The sequence below is a fragment of the Pezoporus flaviventris genome, unplaced genomic scaffold (assembly GCF_033815535.1).
Source record: "Pezoporus flaviventris isolate CSIRO_AGI_PZ_B2104156 unplaced genomic scaffold, CSIRO_AGI_Pfla_v1 ptg000066l, whole genome shotgun sequence".
Classification (NCBI taxonomy): domain Eukaryota; kingdom Metazoa; phylum Chordata; class Aves; order Psittaciformes; family Psittacidae; genus Pezoporus; species Pezoporus flaviventris.
In genome coordinates this window covers 22,653,630-22,676,904 of record NW_026892614.1, presented here as the reverse complement: position 1 = coordinate 22,676,904, position 23,275 = coordinate 22,653,630, and the positions used below count along the sequence as shown (strand labels likewise).

The 23,275-nt window shown below is 40.8% G+C and overlaps 2 protein-coding genes across 4 annotated transcripts in view; both read right to left on the bottom strand.

Moving 5' to 3' along the window:
* MTHFD1L (methylenetetrahydrofolate dehydrogenase (NADP+ dependent) 1 like) overlaps nt 1-12,218 on the bottom strand; it is a 154,412-nt gene extending 142,194 nt beyond the window's left edge. Inside the window, exons 1-7 of one of the 2 annotated variants that reach the window (XM_061471579.1) lie at nt 11,950-12,218; nt 10,722-10,806; nt 7,775-7,825; nt 7,644-7,697; nt 5,095-5,219; nt 3,883-3,983; nt 2,828-2,952 (exon numbers count right to left, since the gene is read on the bottom strand). In XM_061471579.1, the coding sequence (XP_061327563.1) occupies nt 2,828-2,952; nt 3,883-3,983; nt 5,095-5,219; nt 7,644-7,697; nt 7,775-7,825; nt 10,722-10,806; nt 11,950-12,218 (810 nt within the window). Of the gene's footprint in view, nt 1-2,827; nt 2,953-3,882; nt 3,984-5,094; nt 5,220-7,643; nt 7,698-7,774; nt 7,826-10,721; nt 10,823-11,949 lie in introns of those variants that run through there. The other variant, XM_061471574.1, reaches the window with a different exon arrangement.
* A 25-nt stretch (nt 12,219-12,243) lies between these two features.
* The window catches only part of PLEKHG1 (pleckstrin homology and RhoGEF domain containing G1), a 121,031-nt gene continuing 109,999 nt past the window's right edge, over nt 12,244-23,275 (bottom strand). For both annotated transcript variants that reach the window (XM_061471573.1, XM_061471572.1), the window contains exons 13-18: nt 22,084-22,122; nt 21,584-21,606; nt 20,511-20,729; nt 18,903-19,019; nt 16,390-18,064; nt 12,244-15,430 (exon numbers count right to left, since the gene is read on the bottom strand). In XM_061471573.1, coding sequence (XP_061327557.1) covers nt 14,328-15,430; nt 16,390-18,064; nt 18,903-19,019; nt 20,511-20,729; nt 21,584-21,606; nt 22,084-22,122 — 3,176 coding nt within the window. In that variant the 3' untranslated portion in view covers nt 12,244-14,327. The remainder of the gene's footprint in view (nt 15,431-16,389; nt 18,065-18,902; nt 19,020-20,510; nt 20,730-21,583; nt 21,607-22,083; nt 22,123-23,275) is intronic.

Genomic DNA, 23,275 nt, shown 5'->3' with positions numbered 1-23,275 from the left:
AGACATGACGTGATTCATATGCAGACTGCATTTAAGATGTCTTGAAGTTGTGATTGACTGAATTTAGATGACTTAACCAGAATTAAATTTTCTCATAGGTACTAAGTATTACCCATGTTTCAGCGAGAAAGTAACCTGTATTTTTTCAATTTGAATCTATTTGATAACTTCTTTTCAAATTAGAAAGCCTAATTCTAACATAATAAAGGATTAAGCACATCAGTTCCCATTCTTCACCTGTAATGCTGAATCAATTTTTGGGTAGTCCCATTTTTAAATGACAAGAGAGATGCTCCTGAAAGTATGTCACTAGGTCAATCTTCTATTCCCCTTAACAAAATATGAAGCAGGGAGGGAAAATAACATGCAAAGTATGTCCATTATTCATTCAGGTCAAAGCAAGGAAATTAAAATGTACCATAGTTTATTTTATCCCCTTTTCCTTCCACAACTGAGCACACTAAGTCAGATGGTACTATGCTGTTTGTCAGCAGAGATACCTCTACATTGCTAGACTTTTCTAAGGTAGACTAATACATACCTTCCTTTTGACCATTTTCAACACATTGTTACAAAAGTACATGAGTAAAAGAAGCAGCAACAAGTCCACAGCAATACAAAACCTGATACAAAATCCCCTTACAACCTTAGTGTTGTGTGTATCATTTACATCAAAAGAATGTCTAAAGAAAACACTTGGTATGCAATGGATTAATACACGCAAGGTACACCCATCCTTAAGATCAATTTTTCCTTTCCTGGTATATATTGCAAAACAAATACACCCAAATGAAAAGTTCATACTCTTTGTAAGTTCACCCCTCACTTTGTAAATGAAGTTATTACGCTACCATAGGTTATACTTTCACTACAGCACTCAGACTGCTACTGTAAAGGTATCACATTCGGAAGAAGGACAAAAAGTGTACAAGCCATGTCTAAAGTTAGCGTTTTGTGCAGTAAAAACAGAACATGAACTGATTTTTCTTAGTCTTGGAAAAACCTTGACATCAACTAACATTTTCTAACTTGAAATTCCGATTAAAAAAATCAAGAGAAGAAACCCTGTGAGCCTTTAGACTGTTTTTACTTAATTGGGATTTAAAACAAACAAGAGAAAATAAATTTATAGCATCAGCTATAAACATATTATCTAACAATGTTATATTTCAAATACAGGTTGCCATAAGACAGCAGTGCCTTCTTGTCCACTAGGAAATCTGTGCTCAATTTCTGACTCTCGAGTTCTGGGAATATGAAACAGAATAGTTTTCCCTGCATATATTAGATTTTTATCTAGGAGCTAGAGTTAACAATAACAGAATTACATCCAGTCAGGTCCAGCAGCACTCTGGGGGTTACTGGTGACATGCTGCTCCAGGTTTACAGAAAAGGAAGAGGAAGGTAGGTTTCCCCCAAACTCTGCTGATTAGTCCCCCAGGCAAAGCAGAAACTTCTTTACTGCCAAAAGTCAAAATGAACTTAGGAAGACTGATGTGCAAAGCCTCAAGCTGCCTCCTGCTTAGGCCTCCTATTCTGTTTCCCATCAGTGACCTGCTGCAAGAAGTAAGCTACAGGGAAAGCTAAAAAACAAAGCATGATTATGGGAAAGCATCTGGATGGAAGGAAACGGATCTCTCTCCAGCATAGACAGCACTGCACAAGCAGCTCTGGCCTGGTCCAAGTCTTTTGCTGTGAACCCGTGGAAACACCTCTGACCACCCTGTCACCCACACCATCCAGCCCAAAGCAGTCCTCTAGCACAATCTAGCAATGAGAAATAATTAAAGAATGACACATGGGTAGTAGTATGTTCATAGTGCTCACATCTCCAAGAGAGGCATGTTTCCTAAGTGCCATCAGTCACTTAAAGCAGAGAGCTGAGACAGCCTCACAAAAACATCTGCAGCTGTGAAAACACAGGTTTGCCAGAGACCTTTCTAACTATCACAGCTGCTTAAACTTACTTCCTTCTCCTGCCCTTGCCTTCAAAACCCAGAGGTTTGATACCATCATTTTGCATTGGCTGCCACCTTGTGGAGTGTGCTGTCAAATCTAACACAAGAGCTGTTCCTTGCACCTCACCCCTTCAGCAACTTGCAAACAGCCTGAAGAGTAGGTGTACTACTTCTACAGATAACATCTGCACCTCTCCTCATATGCCCAAAGGACAGCACATTCCCAGTTGTATTATTCTACAAAATGTGGGACTAAGGACCAAACTGGGAAGTCTGAATGGAAGTCATTCCAACTTATAAGTTGTTCAAAGCTCTGCAAAAAGCAACAAAAGAAGACCACGTAAATTAGATACTTCAAGTTAAGGGTCCTGAATTTCTCTGAATGCTTTTACAATTCTCTTCAAAGATAAAGACTGTGATCCTCCTTGTCCCAAAAGAGGTAGCATCTGCAAAACTTTAAGACACAAATTCAAAGAAAGTAATTCCCTGCAGATGGCTATATACAGAAGAAGAAAGCAAGCATCTACCAACAAAAAGAAAAAGGAAGACTTAACGTGAGTTTTAAACCATACTCTGAATTCTTTCTCTTGCAGCTACTGGTGTAAAATAATGAAGTTATAGCAGCTGCTGTACGCAATATTTGGTAGAGTCCCCTGTTTGCCTGAGCACCACTTCTAAACAAGCAGGAAGAGCAAAGATCCTCACACTGGCTACTAGAGAGCTCCAGTGTAACCCATGACTGTAGCGATGTATCTCCCTCTCAGGAGTGGCAGTAAAGGGGAGCAGTGCCACATGGCAGCAAACAGGAATGCCTGGATGATGGGGATGCAGGATGACCCCCAGCACTGGGCAGACAGAAGAGTGCTCACCTTGGTCTGCAGCTGAGGGGCTTTCCACTGGCAGCTCACGGTCACAGCTCCCTCCCTTTGCAGCATGCACTGCAAGGCGGCACCCACTGCCCCACCGGCTCCCACCAGGAGCACCGTCTTTCCAACTGCATGACACAAGGCAAATTGTTCAGACACCCTCAGCTGCAAAGGTGCTAGCACCAGGCTCCACTATGCTGCAGAGTTTGAGCATCCACGTAAGCTCCCCTCCCTTCACTAGGTCCCCCCCCCCTCCAAATCCACATAGAAAAGGCAGGAAAGAGACTCATGACAAGACAGTGCCATGTGACTGCACAACCACAGTAGCTGTGGCATTACGGGCAACTCTTCTGGAGCCCATGCAGTAACACAGAACACAGGTTTTAAATTGTTTCTTGGCAGCCCTCTAAATCTAGTAAACAAATACCGCTCTTCTGGTTCTCTGGTACTTTATTTGCACAAATCCTTTCATTAACTTTTGTTACTAAGTACATTTCACCTCCTGCTTATAGTTCCATTTCAGAAATCCTTGCTTCAACAATTATGAATCACTACAAGAGAGACTACTTCTGACACACTGCCTTAAAGTGTCTTCACACACTGTAAAGCCACTTTTAAATCTAACATTTCAATGTCAGCATTTACATAATGCAATCAAAACCAAAAGATCTGCTCAGCAGTTATTTACAAGCAGACCTGGATTTCTCCAACTGTTCACACTACTCAAAATGGTAAATGAAATCCCTGAGTGATGTTTGTATTTCTGTGTTTGTAAAATCAGATGCCTCCAGTGGCTTCAGGGAGATTACAGCTGCTGGTGGCAGGTAATCTCTTCCTATTATCCAGAATCTGTAGGACTGAGATCAATTTCTGCAAATATTACATTCAGATCTCACTGAGGTTCCTCACAAGCAGGAGACAAATGTACATTGGGCAGGAAAACAACACAGACCAGAAAACACAACCAGGTGATATTATATTTGTCTCTCAGTCAGGACTAAACCTGAGAAAATCAGTTAGGCTGAAATTAATGTAATAATTATGATAGAAGGCCTCACCTAAATCTTCAAGAAGCTCCATCACAGCACATGCTGCAGGAGGAACCAGACAGTTGTAGGCATCGCCATGTACCAAACGTCCTAGATTCACACTGGACAATCTGCAGCGGAAAATATGTCATTTTTAAGAATTTGTGCAATATAAATTCTCAGTAACACTTGTAACACGGCTAACAGTTAATCCCAAGAGCAAATGTGTCCTGCAAAAGTAAATCCTTTAATATCCATATGCTGTGAGTGATTTGTATCATCACATATCCCACTTAGACAAACACTAAGCCTCAAGAGAGACCAGGAAAAGGATCTGTGAGTTATAACAAGTAATACAAGCCCACAATACACAGGCAACTCTCATCATGGTGAGCCACCCATGTCACATTGAGACACCTCAGTGGCTGCAAGGGAACCAGAGCAGTGCTGCTAGAGCCATACTTCTGGGCTCAGGCTGGCTTGCTGGGGAGAGCTTGAGTGTTTCTGCAGTGCACTGCATTCTCTTTCATACACTGAATAAGAATGCTCTGAATTTTCCATTTTCTGTCAATCTCTAGGACTCCAGATAATGGAAAGGTAACCAATTAGCCAAAATATCAAATTTCTTTTTTCCTGACATAAATAAAGCAGAAGAATAAAGTAAAACAAAATAAAATAAAATAAAAAATATAGGTAACAGCCTGCAGTTGAGAACAGGAAGGCTGCAAGAGCAGCAAAATGGTGAGCCAGACACCTAAATTATGCCAGTGTGCTTGCCAGAGAGCAGTGCAACTCTAGACTTATTAGAAAGTTGTGCTAATGGGTCCAAACTATTATAGCCTCCTCTCCCACCGCGAGAGTGCGCTGTAAGGTAGTTAAAACCTCTGCAACTTTTCCATCAATCCTTGCGAAAATTTTGGGGTTTGTGTTCAGTACTTGAGACTACCATTACTGAAGTACTGGAATAGCTTTAAGTGTTGTAAGTAAATCAGAACATAGTTTTTCCTTTCTTTGAAAAGACCATGTTCTGAATATACGGTATATAAAGATTAAAAAGATAATGATCAATATTACTTCAGCAAAAGATATCTCATTGATTCAGCAGCACCTTTTATCACTGCTCAAAAGCCCAGCTAGACATATTGTCTGAGGAATCCATTAATGAAAAGCACAGGGGAAAATTGATTTTACAGAGCCATCAGCCTTTTGCCTGCTAATCTTATTTCTCAGTGCTTTACTTACCCATCCACATCCTTCTCTGCTTTCACAGCGTTTAATACCTTACTGCTATATAAGCTTTCTGGGAGGTCAAGGGCAAGGCCCTGCACATTAGGATCCTCATTCAGTCTCAAGATTTCATTGACAATCTAGGAAGTTAATAAAAAGCATTAAAGATCAGAACACATACAAAAGAAAAATCTAATCAGAAGCGGATAAAGCCTATATTTAAAAACTAACTTTTCTACCCTCAAGTATTACTACAACTTCTAAATGAAAAAGCAATAACCCACTTGCTTTGTTTTATATTTCCACAGCTTATCAAATTAAGCCACCCTAACTCTTCTAAACATTTTGCAAAGCCAGTACATATTACATGACATTACGCTGCCAAAAGCATTTATTCTTTCACTGTTCCAAACTTCAGCAAAAGCTTGACACCCTAATGGCTTCAGATGTTTTTAGAAAAAGCCTTAGTTCAAAACAGGACTAGATCACATCCCAACACAGAACATGAACAAAAAAGGTGTAACACTGGAAAAAACAATTATACAAGAGAAGTTTTATTTTATCACACACTTGATGGCTTCATCACTAAAGTGCAATGCTGATCCATACTGATAAATGCTATTCTGTGACCACAAAGAATGCAGTGGAATACAACACACTGAAGTTTTCTGTGTGTGAGAAATGCCATGTAAGCATGTCTTTCTGTTATATAAATAAAATCAGTGTACAATCACCACAAAGCTGTATAATTTAAATGGATTAATATCCAACAGAAAATTCGGATAAGACTTTTTTTTCTTTACCTAATCGTATGCCTTCCTAAAATACTTTTCATCTAAACTATTCAACATAATTGTGAATTCTATTGCCCAAACACTTGATATACAATCAGTATTAAACTAGGGGAATTTGGTAGGTGTTAGGCTGTCTGCAGCTCTGAACCAAGAGAAGGTGCTACTTTCATGCTAGCAAAGATTATATAAGCATGTCATGGGTATAGAAATCCCTCTTCAATTTGCTGACTTCTGAGACAGAAACAGGCATATATAGTAAGACCCTGTGACTTGACAGGGTTGGTATACATTCTAATAGAAAGTAAGGATGAGTATACACCAGATTATGGATATGAAAACATCCACATTTTTCTTAAAACAATCCTGAGATGCTACAAACCCTACAAGACGACACTTAAAGGAAACATATTTCAGAAATAGCCTGAATCCAATGAACTTCAAACTGTATTTCTGCTTCCTGTGAAAATAATTCATTTTTTTCTTTTTTACTGCATTTATTTTAATTCAGCTTTTCATCACAATAACACTTAAAATGCTTACAACTCATACACAGTAAAGCAACCTTGTATTAGTACATTTTCTTGCACAGGCAGTCATGACAGAACAAAATGTGCACAGTACTGAATTCCCTCCCCCTTTCCCAAAAAAAGGGGAGGCAAACTAGCATGTGGATTTGAACCGATGAAAAAACCCCAACTTTGTCATTGTGAGTAAGCAGAAGAGTAAGGAAACTGTTATGAACCTTCAGCAAAGTAACTTTCTTCAAAGAACAAAAATACCCTGCTTTTCTCTTTATGTACATAGCTCAGCTATTTCCCAAGATACTACTTCAAAGTAACAGCAACTACTGTTGCATATTAGCTATATTTTACTTATTTCTTACTGTGTTACTCAACAAATAAAACAGCAAAGTGTATTTTTTGATCTTCATTTCAAAACCCCACCCTTCTTAAATGGGTAGCTGCCTATTAATCATTCACAAAACCTGACTCCTAAAATTCTTCACGGTAAATTCCTCTCAATATATCTGGAAGCTGTTCTTGAGATTACACTGCAAGCCAGTAACATTTTAAACAGTATACAAAACCCACAAGCCTGCAGGATCATCAAACTCTCCAGGCACAAGGAGACCAGCTGGCCAGTGTTCCTGGGAACACTGGCATCTTTCACTACACATTCCTTTACTGTTCTTACTTTCAAATGCCTCAGAACCATGTATATTAATATGGTTTGCTATATTTAAAACATATTTGAGACTAGTGCTGTGCTTCCAGCCGAACGCCTTTGACAAAGTAAGAGTTCATCCCTCTAGTGATTTGGAGTAGGTAATTTTGTTAATACATACCTGAAGCATTACAAGATCAATAAGCAGCCAAATAAATTCATAATCAATTAAACTTTAATCAATTAATCTTTAATCTCCCTGAATAACTTGGCCAAGAATCAGGTACAGTCACAAGAGCAACTGTGGAAGACAGGATACCGTGCTGGTATGAGGGGACGCTGCAGTTAAATATCAAACACAAAACCAAAAGATTACTCTGCTGATCCTGCCTCAGCTTACCAGGGGACAGCAGACAAGCCCACTACTTCCCTTTTTTCCCCACACTTGCCAATAGGGGGAAAATACTTGCTACTTGAACTAAGGCAGTCCCAACCCTAATTTGAGTTAACAGAGGTCAGGCAAAATGATAATGAATGTCAGCAATAAAAAAAGAAAAGTTTATAATGAAAACAAAAAAGAAAGAGTCTTTCAGGTACTGCAGTTACCTCCTCCTTGCTGCTGCCTTCAGGGAGACAGATGTGAATAACACGTAGACCAACCTGCCAAAAGAAAATACTTACAATTACCAAAAGCAAGTAGCTCATGATGAATAACAAGTGTATTGGCTAAGGCTTACCTCTTTGGCAAAGTTCTTGTTTGTATCTTGAATCAAGTGATCGTTATGTGCCTTGGGGAACGAAACAGAAACTAAGTTATAAAATGAAAATTACACTGAAGTGCACAGGTGTCCGAAAAGAACATAGTGAGGATGTTTGTGTCTACTAGTATTCAAACAAATAAAAAGCTTGGTAATTCTAAGAAAGAAGCAGAAGGCCATCCAGTAAATTTATTTTGGTTTAAGTGTGTGTTGATATTAAGCTCACTTTTACAGACATGAGTGGTCATTTCCTTAATGTAAGCTCACCATTTAAGAAAGGTACCAGTCTGTGTCTGAAGACACTTCTTCATCCAGCCACACAAGGGTGAAATAGGCAATAGCAGTACTAGCATTTCCTTCAGTGTCCCCATGTCACCTAACACTGGTCTGCCTTACTACCAAAAATAAGGCAAATCATTATTACCATATATTGCAGCGAGTTCTGTCAATACAGAAGTAAGAGAAGTTATCAGTTCCTCCCAGTTGCCAGCAGGCACTCACATTAGTATCTTCAGGGGAGATTTAACTGGGAGACCATCTCACTCAGGAATTCTCCTCCCTGAGGTCTCTACATCAGTATATGCTGTATATTATTACAATATCTAATCGGACTAATTACAATTGAATTTTACTCTTCAAGTTATTCTTGATTCTTAGGAAGCTCTTCAAATATTTTCATATACTCTAACAATAAAACTGAGAATTCAATATCCAGAACTAGAAACCTCTGTTTTCAGTGAGGGTTCCACCCTCAAAAATGTTCCACCTCATAACAAAATGAATAAAACACTTCTCACAGCTATGATTATAGATAAAACCTGTCTTCCAAGCCAGACAACAGGACTGAAATAAATAATTTTAAAAGGTTTTGTTACAATTTCATGAACACATTCTACATTCCATATGTCTCAGTGACAGTGACTTCCCATCAGAGCTGGGCCGCTCATTTTGTGGACAGCTGCCAGTGCTGCCTTCAACTGTCACTAGCATCACCCAAAATTATTTTGGTTCAAGCCCATAATAATTTACCAACCTGTTAATCGCAAATGATTCAAGACTGCTGACAATGCAAAAAAAATGCATTTAAAAGCACAGGTTCCATTTAGAGAGGCAGCTCCTGAGAGGGGATGAGGGCTTGCCCTCCATCCCTCAGCAACATCCCTGAGCATAGCACCACCTGCATCCCTGGAACTGCACTACCAGTCTCCCACTCCCCAGATCTGGCAGCTGTGGGTGAAGAGGCAGCACAGAGGTTTCTGCATTGAGAATGTATGCGGAGCTCACACTGAAGCAGGAGGAGAGACAGGACTACGGACAGCTCAGCAGGTGCTCCCTCATGCCAGTAAATGGGGAACTGTATCCCCACACTGACACGCAACAACATTTGTACCAACATTTTCTGCACACATTTAAAATGGTTAATTCTGCTTACAACCAGACTAGAGCTAGGGTGACTGGCAGCTGGAGAACATAGTTTGGGTGAATTTCATACAGAAGGATCTTGGCCACATGTTCCTTGGCCACTTCATGATGCAAAACAAGCAGGATAAACAGGGACAAGAAGGACGTTCATTTAAAGCACAACCATGATCAAAACTGAAACACCAATGTAGATGCATCTCAACTGATACTAAAGTGCACAGGAACCTCACCCTCCTCACTCCATCCTAACAATATCCTTTCCCTTGTGCCAGCATAAGACACTTATGTGGCTGTGTGGAAAACCAGACTTGGGGACTAAATGTGGCTGACACCCCCCCAGCCCAGGGTAGACCACTGTCCCAGTCCAGCTCACAGTGTAACTAGATGGAGACAAGACAGGAGTAAGAAACAACAGGTCACTGATAAGACAGATAACTGCTCTTCTAGCAGCGCTTAAACTTACAGCCTGAGACGGCTATTGGAAAACATTAACCGCAATTACCCAGGGAAGGAAAAAAATGGGAGCGCTTGTTCAGTCGGCCTCACTACAGGACCTACTGTAATAAAACTGGTGCTGCATTTCTTATATTAGTACTTTAAAAATATTTATAGTTAGGGTTTAGGATTAACACCTATAGGGTGAGAGATTCAGTGTGCATTGAATCAAAACCAACACCGCTGTTCTAGAAAATAGGACAAAACCAGTTTTGTCTGCATGGCCCTGGGTCCTACTCCGAATGACAAACATGCTTAGTTTCTTGTCTTTGGAACTTTTAAGAAATCTGGAGAAGAACATCTTCCACCTTTGCAGGGATAGCAATACTATTCTATGAGTTTGATTGCCTATCTCAAATATGGCAGTGCCAGTGGGATGGAAAGAAAAGCTCTTTGCAGTGTTAGTAGCTAGCTCTCAATTATTACAAGACCGCTTTACCTTAGAAAGTGCTGCTGTTTCTAAAGGATACTAATGTTTTACACAGAGCATTTATTTCACACAGGCCCTATTGAGCTGACTGGGACTTTTCAGTGTGATTTTCCTTTCCTTAGGACAGCAGTCATAAACTAGAGCTGCCCAAAGGCAACAAGGCTGGCAGGAAGCAGCAGGGTCTTTCCTTAATCCTGGCAATGTTATTTCAGGGGTGGGAGATAAAGGAAGGGTCACATTTGCAAGCACGTAAACACTTTTTTTGGGAATGCAATAAAAGCTTCAAGCTAAATAAAGGTCAAGAACAACTGCTTTGACTCAATATAGACAACCTGTGAGAAAAAGCAATCTATACTCACAATGGGAAAGACTCTTAGCAAAAGGAGGAAGGGATAAAATCGCTCCCTTCCTTTACAAACATTTCCCACAGGCTGAAGTTTGCTGTGCTATTTCGGGCCTGCAGAACAGCAGTCTACAGTCTGGTGGAAGTGCTTCCTTCTATCCCTCTCCTTGAAAAAAAAGTAATTTTCTGCATCCCATGGTTCTGAAGTTTCACACAAGCATACAGACATACTTTACCTGAATAATGGCAAGTGTTGGCTCAAGCCGAGGGTTCTCTCTCTTAAGAGAGGCCAAGGACTTCTTTGCCTTCTCCGTGATTTTGCTGCAACACAGTAACAACAAGCAAATTTTTGGCAAAACAAACCTTCCTCACATCAGTCAGCAGAAACCTATTAGTCAACAATACAGAACAAACGTTTAGGCACATATGCTTTTAATCACCAAAGTTACAGGGAGATGTAAATGTTGAAGGCTGGTGTTCAGCAGGCAGGTACAGAGAACCTTAATAGACCAGAATACCTTTGTTTTACAGCTACCTGTGTCATTGCTCCAACATGCCCAGCACTTAATAGCTAGCCTATGCTATTTCATGAGAAGGCTTGTCTAGCCACACCATGGGAAGTACAACAGGGTACCATCACCTCGAGCCCTTGGCTCAGGTGCATCCTTTGATCCCATAACTGAGGTCCAGGCAATGCCAGAACCTGAGGCCTTTACACCTGGGACTGCTACAGCTTAACACGCATCACCGGCCCTAAGAGCAGCAAACCTAAAAAGCAGCCACTCTCATGGATGCTATTCAAAACTGTGGGCAGAAGGGAGACAGAGGAGCGCTTTTTGCCATGCTGCCTCTTGGAAAAACTGGTGGCAGCCAGGCACTGGGAATGCTTTCTGGAAAAGTTTTCTGGAGAAGTGGTGGCCAGCTCTCCTCTGTTACCTTTTGTTCATGCAGATGATACTTATCCAGCAGAAAAGGACGAGAACCCCTGACAGCTGCCTGTCTGTCCCCCACAACAGGCAAGACTAACAGAGGAAAATACAGCCTAAGGACAGGGGTTTTGCTACCGCATAACCTCTCCCCCTCTCAGAGGCCAATGACCTATTCAGGTCAACGCCGTGGTAGACACTGTCCCAGCTGAAGCGAGGAGGGGGACGGGGGGGGGGGACGACGACACACGAGAAGGAAGACACAAATACAACACATTTTCCAGGCAGAAGTCCAGGCGCAGCCTCACCTGAACCACCACACAACTACTCCTCAAAATACCGCAACAGAAAAGCAACGGCAAAAAAATACCGGTGGCTGCGGCGGGGTGGAAAATTTTACCCACGGTATCACCTCCCCCTCGCACACCCCAAAAAACGCTACCCCCTGGCGAAATATCCTCCCAGCCCTAACTCTCTTTAACCTCCATCCCCCCCGGGTTGCATCAGCCGGTGCCACCACCCCACGTGTGCCTCTTACCGCGCTGCTGCTGCCGCCGCCGCGCCGCTACCGCCTCCCCACCGCAGCTGCCTCCCGCACAGCCCGCGGCTCGGCGGCGGGGCTGCAGGGAGCGCCGGGGCCACGCACCAACGCAACGCCGCACTCCGCATCCCTCCCGCGGGCTCCGGCAGCAGCGCCGTGGCCGGCAGCAGTGCAAGGGGGAGGGCGGCGCTCGGACGAGAACCGCCTTCCCCCTGACCGCCCTTCTCGGCGCTCATCCCCTTTCGCTTCCGCCCTCCAGGTCGCATCGGCCCAAAGAACAGAACCCAACGCTTTTGCGTACTCAATGTTTATTAAAAATAGTATGAAATGGTCCCTGGGAGAAGTTACACGCTAGTCAAAGTCCCTTCTCTCTGTTTAATTTTTTAGCTCCCTCCCAACTCCACTGATTGCGTGAGATGCAAGTTAACCAACGCTCCCCTAGCCATTTAAACAAATCTAAATGTGTGCGGGTAAAGCACAGATTTAACTTCTATTTGTATTTACAATACTTTACAAGCTATATTAAATAAATACAGGCTCTGCTACACCTCGGCATCTTAAATATGTACAACATTATTTCTCAGTCAGATTTTGCTAGATAAATGTGGGGCCTATCACAGCGGATGTGCCAACTGTAACAAATATCCCTGTGGTACAAGCTAGTGAGTACCATGGCCAAGCAGCAAAATTACAATTCCTAGCCAATGCAAGATATGTGTGGTAAATAATTTAACCCATTCTAACAAATTCAAGTCCTTAAATTTTAGTCTACAAGTAATTAGCGGTACGCTGATAACTGCAGTTTTTCCTCACGGTAACCAATGTAGTAAATAGTTGGCTGTTCTGGAAGTACAGTGCCCTGTGGCTGAGGGGAGTGATATATGATTAGTAAAAATAGTATCTCACTGGAACTCCTTTATTTGTAGGTATGTTAACTCGGTACTGGCTTTATCCACATAATCTGAAGAATTTAAGCACCAAAAGAGAACAAGAGTCACACAAGATGATCAGTGTAGACATGCCTAGGCTTTCCTTTAGGTACAAGGTTTTCAAGTAACAGAATCCAAAGCTGTGCAACAGAGATGACAAAGGGGAGTAAATATGCATCATATTGGAGAGCCTGTTCTTGTTCGGACTGGCAGCATTTAATCTACACGTTATTTGCAAAAGAATGGAATGTATTCTCATTTTTTTAAGCTACTTTTATTGTACAGAAGACTGAAATTGAGTTAGTCATGGCTGGTTTAGAAAATACATCTTCTACTTTTCTCTTCCAGGAAGGGTTACTTCCTACTATGAGAGATTAATTCCCTGGGGAAGGCAGCTTGTCACTCAACCAGCCGTATTGCTGAGCCACCCTAGGGGCCAAACATGCCCCATGATTAATGTTTCACCCAAGCAGCTGGCCAAGCCTCATCCTCTCTCAGGGTTACTGACTTCAGGACTTGAACAAATGCCCTAGAGGGCACTGTGTATAAAATACAGCTACTTTGCAAACACACACAGCAGATTTCAACTGCTGGGCTCTGAGCTACAAGATACTCAAATTTTGCCTGCGTGTTACAAGCACCATCATTACTGGAGGTACCAAACCTGGTCTAGCCACCTTGACAAGCAGCAGATCTTCTCTTCTACTGCCCAAAACATCCTCCAGGTAAGGACTGCATCACACCCACAGGTTCACGTAGAAAGCTGCCACTGCCCATCCTCTGCCTACTCTGAAGTTACAGAAGGTCAGAAGAGGCTTCAGACCCAGAGCTATCAGTCTGACACTCCTTGCAAGCACTAGGACTAGACTTTGTTTAAAACATAAGAAGGCTGTTCTAAAGTAATGTAGCATATGCATTGGTCCCACACACTTGAAATCTATCTGATGAAAAGTAATGTGCAGAAAGTGTGCAATTGCACATGTAGCATGTTGGTGTGATTACCAGAACCCTGCTCATAAATCTGCACAGTCACAGGAGTAGCTGCCCAGCTAAATTTTCCCATGTGAAACCAGAATAATTACATGGGTATTTTGGATGCAGAACACTGGTCACCAACTTGAAAGTCCAAATGCTAAGGTTTCCACACACTAAAATGGTTTGGAAATCAAAAGGCATCACACCTAACAAAGGAAGAGATACAAAGGGTGAATAGGAGATGAGAAGTCCACCTGCACTATGGAGCAAAACACCAGACAATGCACACTTCTTCACTTCCAGGATTCTAAACCATTTAAAAAAAAAAGATACATTTCACATCTATTTACAATATTACTGTGATACAATGCCTGATTGTGTCATACTATGGAAATACATGATGCCAGTACTGATTGTCCTAGTACATATTCTGTTGTGATAAGGCAGTACAGCTAGAAATTACTGAGAACATCAAGCAAAGCTACTTGAACTGAGACACTGAAACTTTTCCCTTAAAGACTGGACAATATTCTGCTGATTAGGAGAAGGTACTCTCCACAGGTAGTCATTCAGTTTATCCGAATCACTGTATGCAGTCAGATATGGAGTAAGCGTGTGTTTGCCACTGGAGGACTTCGCAGGAGTGCAGGAGACAGTTTTGCTGCAGAGCGTTTCAGAAGGAGCAGCATCTGTGTTACGCAGTTTGGGATCTGATCTCCTTGCTTCGTTCTGAGAAGTCTCCAAGTCAGATCCTTCATCATCAGACTTTATTTCAACATAGTCATCATCATCCCCTTCTCCTTCTTCAGTATCTTTGAAATTTGAAAAATAGCTCTGAGTAGCCAACTGTGCTGTCAAAGGGGAGGCCCTGTTAACTCTCAGTACCTTTTGGGAATCCTGCAGAATCATATCTGAACAGTTTTCAGGGATCTGCTTTCTCATGTCAGGCCCTGTGCATCCTGAAGCAATACCTGGTGCTTGATGGCTGTTGCTTTGGAAATTCCTGTTCAAATGGAGCTTTTTCCTGTCCATTTCATTAGGACATACAACTGATTCTTCAGACCTGTTGACCATAACTGAAGAAGACGACTGTGACCTGCTGTATGTCTGTGGTTTTACATTGCTTACTCTTCTCCCAAGGGAGTTATAGATGTGATCTTGATGTAAGTTTTCTTTGTTCGGTTGGCTTATAATAGCACTCCACCTCTGTGCTGGGACATGCAAACGGTTAGAAATCTGAAGGGAAGGCACGGATCCAGCTGATGGCAATTGTCTTGAATGGCTTTTTGTAACAGCTTCTGTATACAAGCTCTTGGACTTCGGGTCTTGCGATTCAGGCAACGGAGAAAAGTCAGCGAGCTCACCGTTACTGTACGTAGAATGCAAAAGCCAATCTTCTGCTCTTGAGCATTCACTGGCAGCCTGGGAATGGGGAGGAGATGCAGCCATGGGTGTAGAAAACCTCCCAGCTGACGGCTCCTGGGGAGTTGCCCAGGCTTCCTTTTGGACCTTAGGTGAGCTTTCTCTGAAGACAATTTGGTCATAAAGCTGGGAATATTCAGCTATTCTGGCACCTAGAAAGGAGAGAGAATTAACTTAGCAGAGGCAAGCAGTCCATTTGAATGAAAATTTCAGAATCTCAAAATGTTTTGTATTGGTCAAAAGAAAAGTTTACAGCTATGTTAATATCTTCAGCCTCAACAAAGTAACATGAAACAATGGAGGTTGGAAGAGTCGTGTGTTGCATTACATTTTAGTACACTGTATTGAGAAAAAGAAGCAAAAAATATCTTGCAACAGTGAACAGTCATGCAGGACACAATGTACCACATGGTTCCAGTAATATGCTGCTTGTTTCATGTTAAAATGGAAAAGGACATTCTGAAAATGGCCTGGTAAGTAAGATATTTAGGGACTTTTATAAATATCACAGAAGGCAAGAATGACACTCTAGTGCACAAAGTGTGCTGGCTCCATGTCTCCAATCTGTTTCAATTGACCACAGAGTAAAAGAATTCCAAAGCTGTTGCATATCCGTGACTGCACACTCATTAGATAGAGCAAGACCACCAGCTCTTTCTTATCTGACCTCATTCCTTATGCTTGCAGGCGTGATGTGGATGGTACCTTAGCAAACTGTACGACTTCTTAGAAGGTGAGTCTACCTGAAAATACACTTGTTTAGCCAAACTCTGAAGATCAGTTACTATTAAAGGAAGTAACTGCTTTTCTGTTAAGAAGCCAATAGTGCTTCGGGCGTAATTTCTATTTCCAGCCTCAGCTGAACTGACCTTTCCTGAAACTATCCCACTATTTCTTCCCAATTTTATCAAGTAACAACAAGAATTGAGATATAAAAGACTATTCATGTTAAAAGCAGTCATAGAAAACTCATTTCAGTGGTGACACAGAAGATACAATACTGATACTCAACTAACAAGGTGGTGAAAATTCATAATCTTCTGGACCAGTACACAAATTTCACTGGAAGTTACTAAAGAAATATATCTGTATAGAAAGAGTTTAAACATACCAATAGCAGGACCCCCTTGTTTTTTCTCCTCCAGAATAGCAGCAAGATCTTTGTGTTTCAGTTTCTGTTGTCTGCTAGCTGGCTGTTCCTGCTCTGGACTTTTAGCTTTCAAAAGTTGGTTAGCCTTCTTAATTTTTTGACTGTACTGCCTTGCCATCATAAAAACTCTGTTCTTTGTTTTATCCACAACAGCCAAGTCATTTTCCATACCCTCTGCATGCGCATTGGACAGAACACTTTTGGCAGATTCATATGGGCTATCTACAAAAGGCACCTCACTGGAGAAGGAAGATCTGTTCAGACTCATGAAAGAGTTTTCCTTGAACGGTGTAGTGTCTTCAGGCCTGAGATTAGCCTCACTTATGGTGGCAGCCCTGGGCTTCACAGTTTTAGGGAAAATAGGGGTTTCTGGCAGAGAAAGAGTAGACAGCGAGTATTCTACATCTTTACTCAGTTCAGGTGTACTACCAGCATGCAGCCTTTCCTGCATATCATCTTTACAAACAGGAAAAGCTGCAAGGAGACGATCTCTTGTCTTTTCCTCATTCTTCTTGATGTAGTTCTCCAGGTCATTCCAAATCTCATCTACTTCCTCTGAGAGTTTATCTGCTGCAGATTTATGGGACAGTGAATCTGAGTTGGAGGAACTATCTACGAAGCTCAAATAGTCATTGTCAATGGGAACACGATGGTAAGGACTTTCATCTTCACTGAACTGGAGACTTTCTTCAGAAACAAACTGCCGCAGACTGTCACAATATGTGAAGTCTTTCTCCAGGCCCAGTAAACTCCTCCTTTTAGAACATTTTAATGAGTCACATTTGAAATTCGATAGTGGTGTTTCTGAAAGCACTATGGTGTCATAGATGTTGTCTTCAACAATCCTGAGCTCATCCAAACTTGAAGTAGGTGCTTCTTTACTGAGTAGTATCTCATCCCTATTAGTACAAATGGAGGTCCTGTTTTGATTTGCTGTCCTCTTTTTGGAAGGTGACTCCAAGCTGCTTTTGTCTTCTGCCTCATAGAGAGAGTCTCTAGCAGACCTCTGGGGACCACGGTCTGTCTCCTCCCTTCTTGTCAGACCCATCAGCTTTAAGTCTTCATAGCTTATATTATCATAAACATGTTCGATATCATCAATGGTCAGCTCCTCTGAAGATTCAGGATATGCATTCATACCGCTCACTTCTGCTCTCTTCACTTCTCTCCGAGAGCCACGCTCCCCTACTTTATACCTTGCACTGGCAGGACACGTATTACTTTCACCAGCACTGCTGGCCCGCCTAACAATTTTGTGACGAATAGGGCTGGAATTCTCATTTTCATGCACTACTCCCAAGTGCCAGCTGCATGGGCGCCCAGAAGAACCTCTTCTTTCTCCACCAACAGCTGAACTAGTGCTGGATGCAGACATAGATGGTACAAACATCTGATAATCATCTTCATCGTCTTCATTCTCATAAGGGGGGTGCCGGCTGGGAAACAATGCCTGCCTGATCTGATGGTCAGTCCAGATGTTTCTGACAGAGGTACTTCCCCCCAGGATATTCATTATCAGCGAGTTGCTCTGGGGTGTGCTAAACTGTCTAGGCAACTGTGGCTGTCTAGCTGAGTGGGAAAACGGAAAATCGGTGTTCAACTGGGTTGACTCTTCATCTGAAGGGTCCTTGGAGCTCTGTAAGAGATTTGAAATACACAGGTAACATTAGCGTATTTCCTGCAATAGGGTACAAAGATTGCCTCCATTTACAGAACTGCCATAGCACCAGTGTGTCCCATAGCACAGAGCCAGGTGGAGCTGGGCAGGATGAGAAGGCTATTCACTAGAGAGCCAAGATGGCAATGCCAGACTACTTTGCCTCCAAATCCTTACCATGGCTCAGAGTTCACGCTTGGCTTTTAATAACATCTTACTTGAAGTACAAGACACTGGCTTATGTTAATCCATGAGTAATTAAAGGCAAATTTATTTGGCAGGAGTTAGATTAAACTTTTCATGCTAACTTTGCAGTTTCACAGTTGGGTTAAGCTAATCTGATGCTGGGCTTGTGCCAGAAGTTTTGTTCTCCTCCCTTTCCCTTTGCTTATAACCCTAGGAGAAAGGTATGTTACGCTGTCTAGCACATACCACTGAAAATTTCACTTTCTTTTTGGAGTAAGTTTTCATCCAGTTCCACTAACAAATCTTATCTACAGGAAGGCCACATGACTGCTAATGCTAACATAAAGGATGCTGTAGATGTTTCTGGCCAGAAGGTTGGGAAGGAAAGGGAAAGATAATTTGTTTGCCTGAAGTTAACACTGATTGGTTTGATTAGTCTTTTTGTTTGAGTTCTTTTTATTTCCTGCCCCTAAAAGAATAGTCTTTTGTCATGCAGATGAATATTTCAATGCTAGTCACATTAACATGACATAAACAGAAGATTACTTACCTGTCTATGTAGGAAAAACACCGATTTCATTGACATATCTATGATGCATAGAAAATAGAAGTTAAAAAATAATATATATACCTGTGTTTCACGCTTGCTGAGATTAACACTTCTTCGTTTTTCAACATTTTCCGCAGCTTGACTATTAAGTCTTTTTCTTCCACTTTTTGATTTCTGCAGTGAGTTTTGCTGCACTCCCTGTGATTTAAAAGAAAAGAGCAAGGGAGCGGTAATAAAATCTACAGTTGTTTGTACAGTCTTGTTCAGAAGCTAGAACAGGCCAGATATCCACACTGGGAAGACAAAATGCTCATGAGTAGTTAACGCACTGCCAAAAGAATGATTTAGAGCCTAGAAATCTTTACAATAACCAATTAAATTATATCAATCCATACAACTTCCCCAAAAGTAGTTGAAAACATAATCTGTGTATAAAAACATAGATGTAGAAGAATACATAGAAATTGGGCAAGTGAAAGGGCTTAATCTCACACCCAAATTTATAACAGAAGAAGATGATCACACAAAAATTCAAATTTCAGAGGTTTGGTATATAAAGGGGAGGGGATGGTCTTCTTATCATTTGCAGTCCTGAAAACCAGAAAGAGGTCTAAACTAAAAAATATGCTGTCATCTAATTTCCCAGAAACACGCCCCAACAAAACAACATAAGGCCACAATGTTACATGTTGCATAGTGTCCAAATTAATTCACAGTGAAGGGCACGTATGGTGGGAGCAGGGAAAATCTGAGAAGGTACTGTTGCCACACATAGGATTAAACACTAAGCTACTATTATACATATTTATAATGGTATTATTTTGCACTTACTCATTCTTTTGTACTTATTCATGTCAGGAAGAGGGAGAATTAACAAGACACTGCACTACACTGATACAAGATACTATTTTCTAAAAGATTTACAATCAAAATAGCATCATTTCAAAGAGGAAATCACAGTAAGCTTCAAGAAGAATCTCAATAATAGGTTTTGGATAATTCACAAAATAAATGGACACACAAGGACCTCAGCATCTACTGAAGAAAAAATTAAAATCTAGATTCTTTAACACAAGCACATTTCAAAGCTGGGGGTTTATTCTTTCAGAGGCACTACATACATGTGGAAACATCATGTGAGTGGGGAAAACTGCCACATGTGCAGTAGTAATAGGTAAAGATTATAATTTTCAGAAATCCTACTCGCAAGTCCTATGAAAATACGTATGTTCCCAGCTACTGCCAACAGCTCACAGATCAAGAAATATCGTATCACCCTTGGCAGTGCCTGAATCTTGATATTCAAGTCCTTAGTTTGGAGACCTGAAGGCACTGTCTCTGCATGTGGCCTGAAAAAGTTTCTTTCACGGCATCAACTGGACAAGCAAGGCAAAGTCAGCTGTGTGCAACAGGTAAAAGCAATAGCTTTCTGTCAGAACTAGACCTGAGGATTGCAAAGGTCTAATCTCTTTCAAGCAGTGGGGATCTTCCTCTGTAAAGGGGCTAATTTTCCAATTCTCTGTTAAAATACAAGTGAGTGCTGAAATCTAAATATAAATATTTCTAAGATGAGAAAGTTGTGAATACTTGTAACATGTTCCTGGCTCCTTGCAGTTTTAGAGATCATTTTAATACCTCATCCATCCTCCCCAGTAAAAAAGGATTTTATTTTTCCCCTTTTTTTCCTACCTGTTCAGCTTCTTCTTCATCATCAGCGTCAATCTGTTCTGTAGCAGAAGTCTGAAGATTTTCATCCTGATCACTGCTGTAGGCTGGCTCAATGGACTCTTGGAATTGGCTCTCCAGCCCACTGGGCTCCAGTGGAACCTTCTTCCTAGAATTCAGTAGGGCTTCATTTGATCCTAGTTTGGTGACCTGAGATAAGAGGGCTCCTTCAATACTGATACACTTCAAAAAAACACCACAAAATTTTGATTAGACGTTGCTAGAGGTTATGTATTTTCGTAAGACACTGTTTTATAGCAGACCTATAGGCAATATTTAAGCTACTGCGTGGAAATAAGCTTGATAAAGAAATAAGTAAAATGATCAGCATTTTTCCATAGACTATTTAGAACTGAAAAAATATATGTAAAAACCTCTACCCCAGTTGTAAGCTTCAGTGTTATGGCATTTCAGTGAAGTCATATCTAATGTACCCTGTTTGTAAATGTTCCACACACCCCCACTTTAAATTCCATCCCAACTAAAACCCTAGAACCTATAATTCAACATGAGATTTCCAAACTGCACGGAGAACTTCATTGCAAATTCTTAGAGAAAATGTGAAAATTAGAAATGCTCATTTTCATCTGCATAAGCTGTATCTGCTCTTTTTGGTCATATATTGTGATTTATGTATATATCAGAATAAGCTCAAACTTTCCAGTCTTATTTAATAAACACAAAGACAATACAAAGAATACAAATACAAAGAATAAACACTACATTTATACATTTATGTAAGCATTTCTGTTATTATAGTGGTAATTTAAATACTCTATAGCATTCATAATTATTTGTTCTGTATTATAAAGTACACCGATATATGGATCGGTCATATATTCTTCATTAGCTATTCCTGAAATAGCTGTATTTCTGTTGCTTTCATTCCAGTAATCTCACTAGAGATGTTAAATAATATTTATGGTTTTATTTCCATTCTTAAAATCAACACACCAAGAATATGCAGACTGTATGGTAAGTACTGTGCTCTAAGTCATCTAAAAGTGCTAAAACAAGAAATGTAAGAAACAGCTTACCTTCTGCATATCTGGACTTATATCTGAAAACAGAAATATATGCTTCATCGTAAGTAAATAATCAAACTAGTGTCAGTCTATGCCTATTTTAGTGCTACACTAATATCCCAATTATGAATTCCCAAAAGGGGGTTAAATGCGGCAGCAGGTAAGCAAACAGACTACAGGGACTGTGACAAAACAGATGGAACGAGTTTTATCACAGTTCCATTTGAGGTCCTGTATTTGCAACACAGATACAATATAAGCAACTACTCACAATGGCCAAGGCTGTGTGTGTTCAGTTGATAGTTGATAGGATGTTTACAGGACCAGAACCCAAGTGGGGACAAGCAGACATTTGATTTAAACACTAAAGTTTTGCTTTCTTTGTGTGATTCCTCCTCCACCCACCCTCCTCAATGTATTTAGGGAAAATTATAGGAGAAAAGGAACCATCTTTAATTGTTCTACAAAGTACAGAAGCACTGGGTCAATAAACAGTAGACAAAGTAGCTTACCATTTGACTTCAAAGCTTTATGGACTCTAGATGAAGGTTCTGAAAAAGACAACAATATGTTTAAGTACTCCACTATCCTGAAAACAGCCATGGGCATCCTGGCCAACTTTTTATAACACTGATACCAAAATTCAAGCTTCTGAGTCCACACAGGGAAGCCAAATCTTCAGTTCTTAATCACCCAGTTTCCTCACAAAAAACCATGTGTTTAAGTCACAAACCTACAGCTGTTACCAAGGAACATACATGCTGCTTAATGTAGTAGCAGCTACCATCCATGCAAGAACCACATCAATTTCTATCCCATGTTAAGATTCCTGCTTTCAAAAAACTTGGTAATCCCTGTTATTGCTCTTAAATTGCTGTAGGTTTCCTATTAGAAATATGTATGAGATACCAACAGCTTAACAGGGCTTTAAAATGTAAGTAGCTGAACATTACATAGGAGGCCATTAGATCAGCATTTTGTATTCTTCGTTTCACAGGCAAAGCAGAACCAATGAAATCATTCACCTTAGAAACAAAGGAAGACATCTGGAAAGTAATTAAAACTTGACTGTTTTTTCAGACACAAATGCTGCTCTATGATAAATCACTACATCAATACTCTCCTGAACCTTGTTTAAGTCATTCTTGATACACAATGTTACATACTCCAAATTGGAAAGGCTGAGGAGGACCACAGTGACTGCAATATGAAGTCACCCAACTAAACAGACACGGGAAATGACTTCAAGAGGAATTACGGGTGTATGTTTGAGCTAGGAGGAAAAAAACACAACAACCCAAAGTCAGCATAGCTACTTTTCAAATCTCTGTTATCCGTAAGGTGGACATTACACCAAGTAAAGATAGTAATCATGTTCTGAAATAACAACGCTATCATAATCAGGATGGAACCACTTCTGAGACTTAATTATTTTGGGGCAGGGGAGGGGAAATGTCAGATTTAAATTATGAGGCTGGCTTTCCTGCATATGTATTCTTTTATCCATTAGAAAGTGCCAACTGTTCTTTATGCATGCAACATTAGGAATGTATATCCATGAAATTAAATGCAAACAGTGGGTAAAAAATACATAAATAAATCACACAAACAACAGATGGTTAGTAGGATGGTCCACCTGTATCCGAGAGATACTGTGCAATGTTAAGTCTGCATGGAGTGCAGGTTACAGACCAATTCCACATG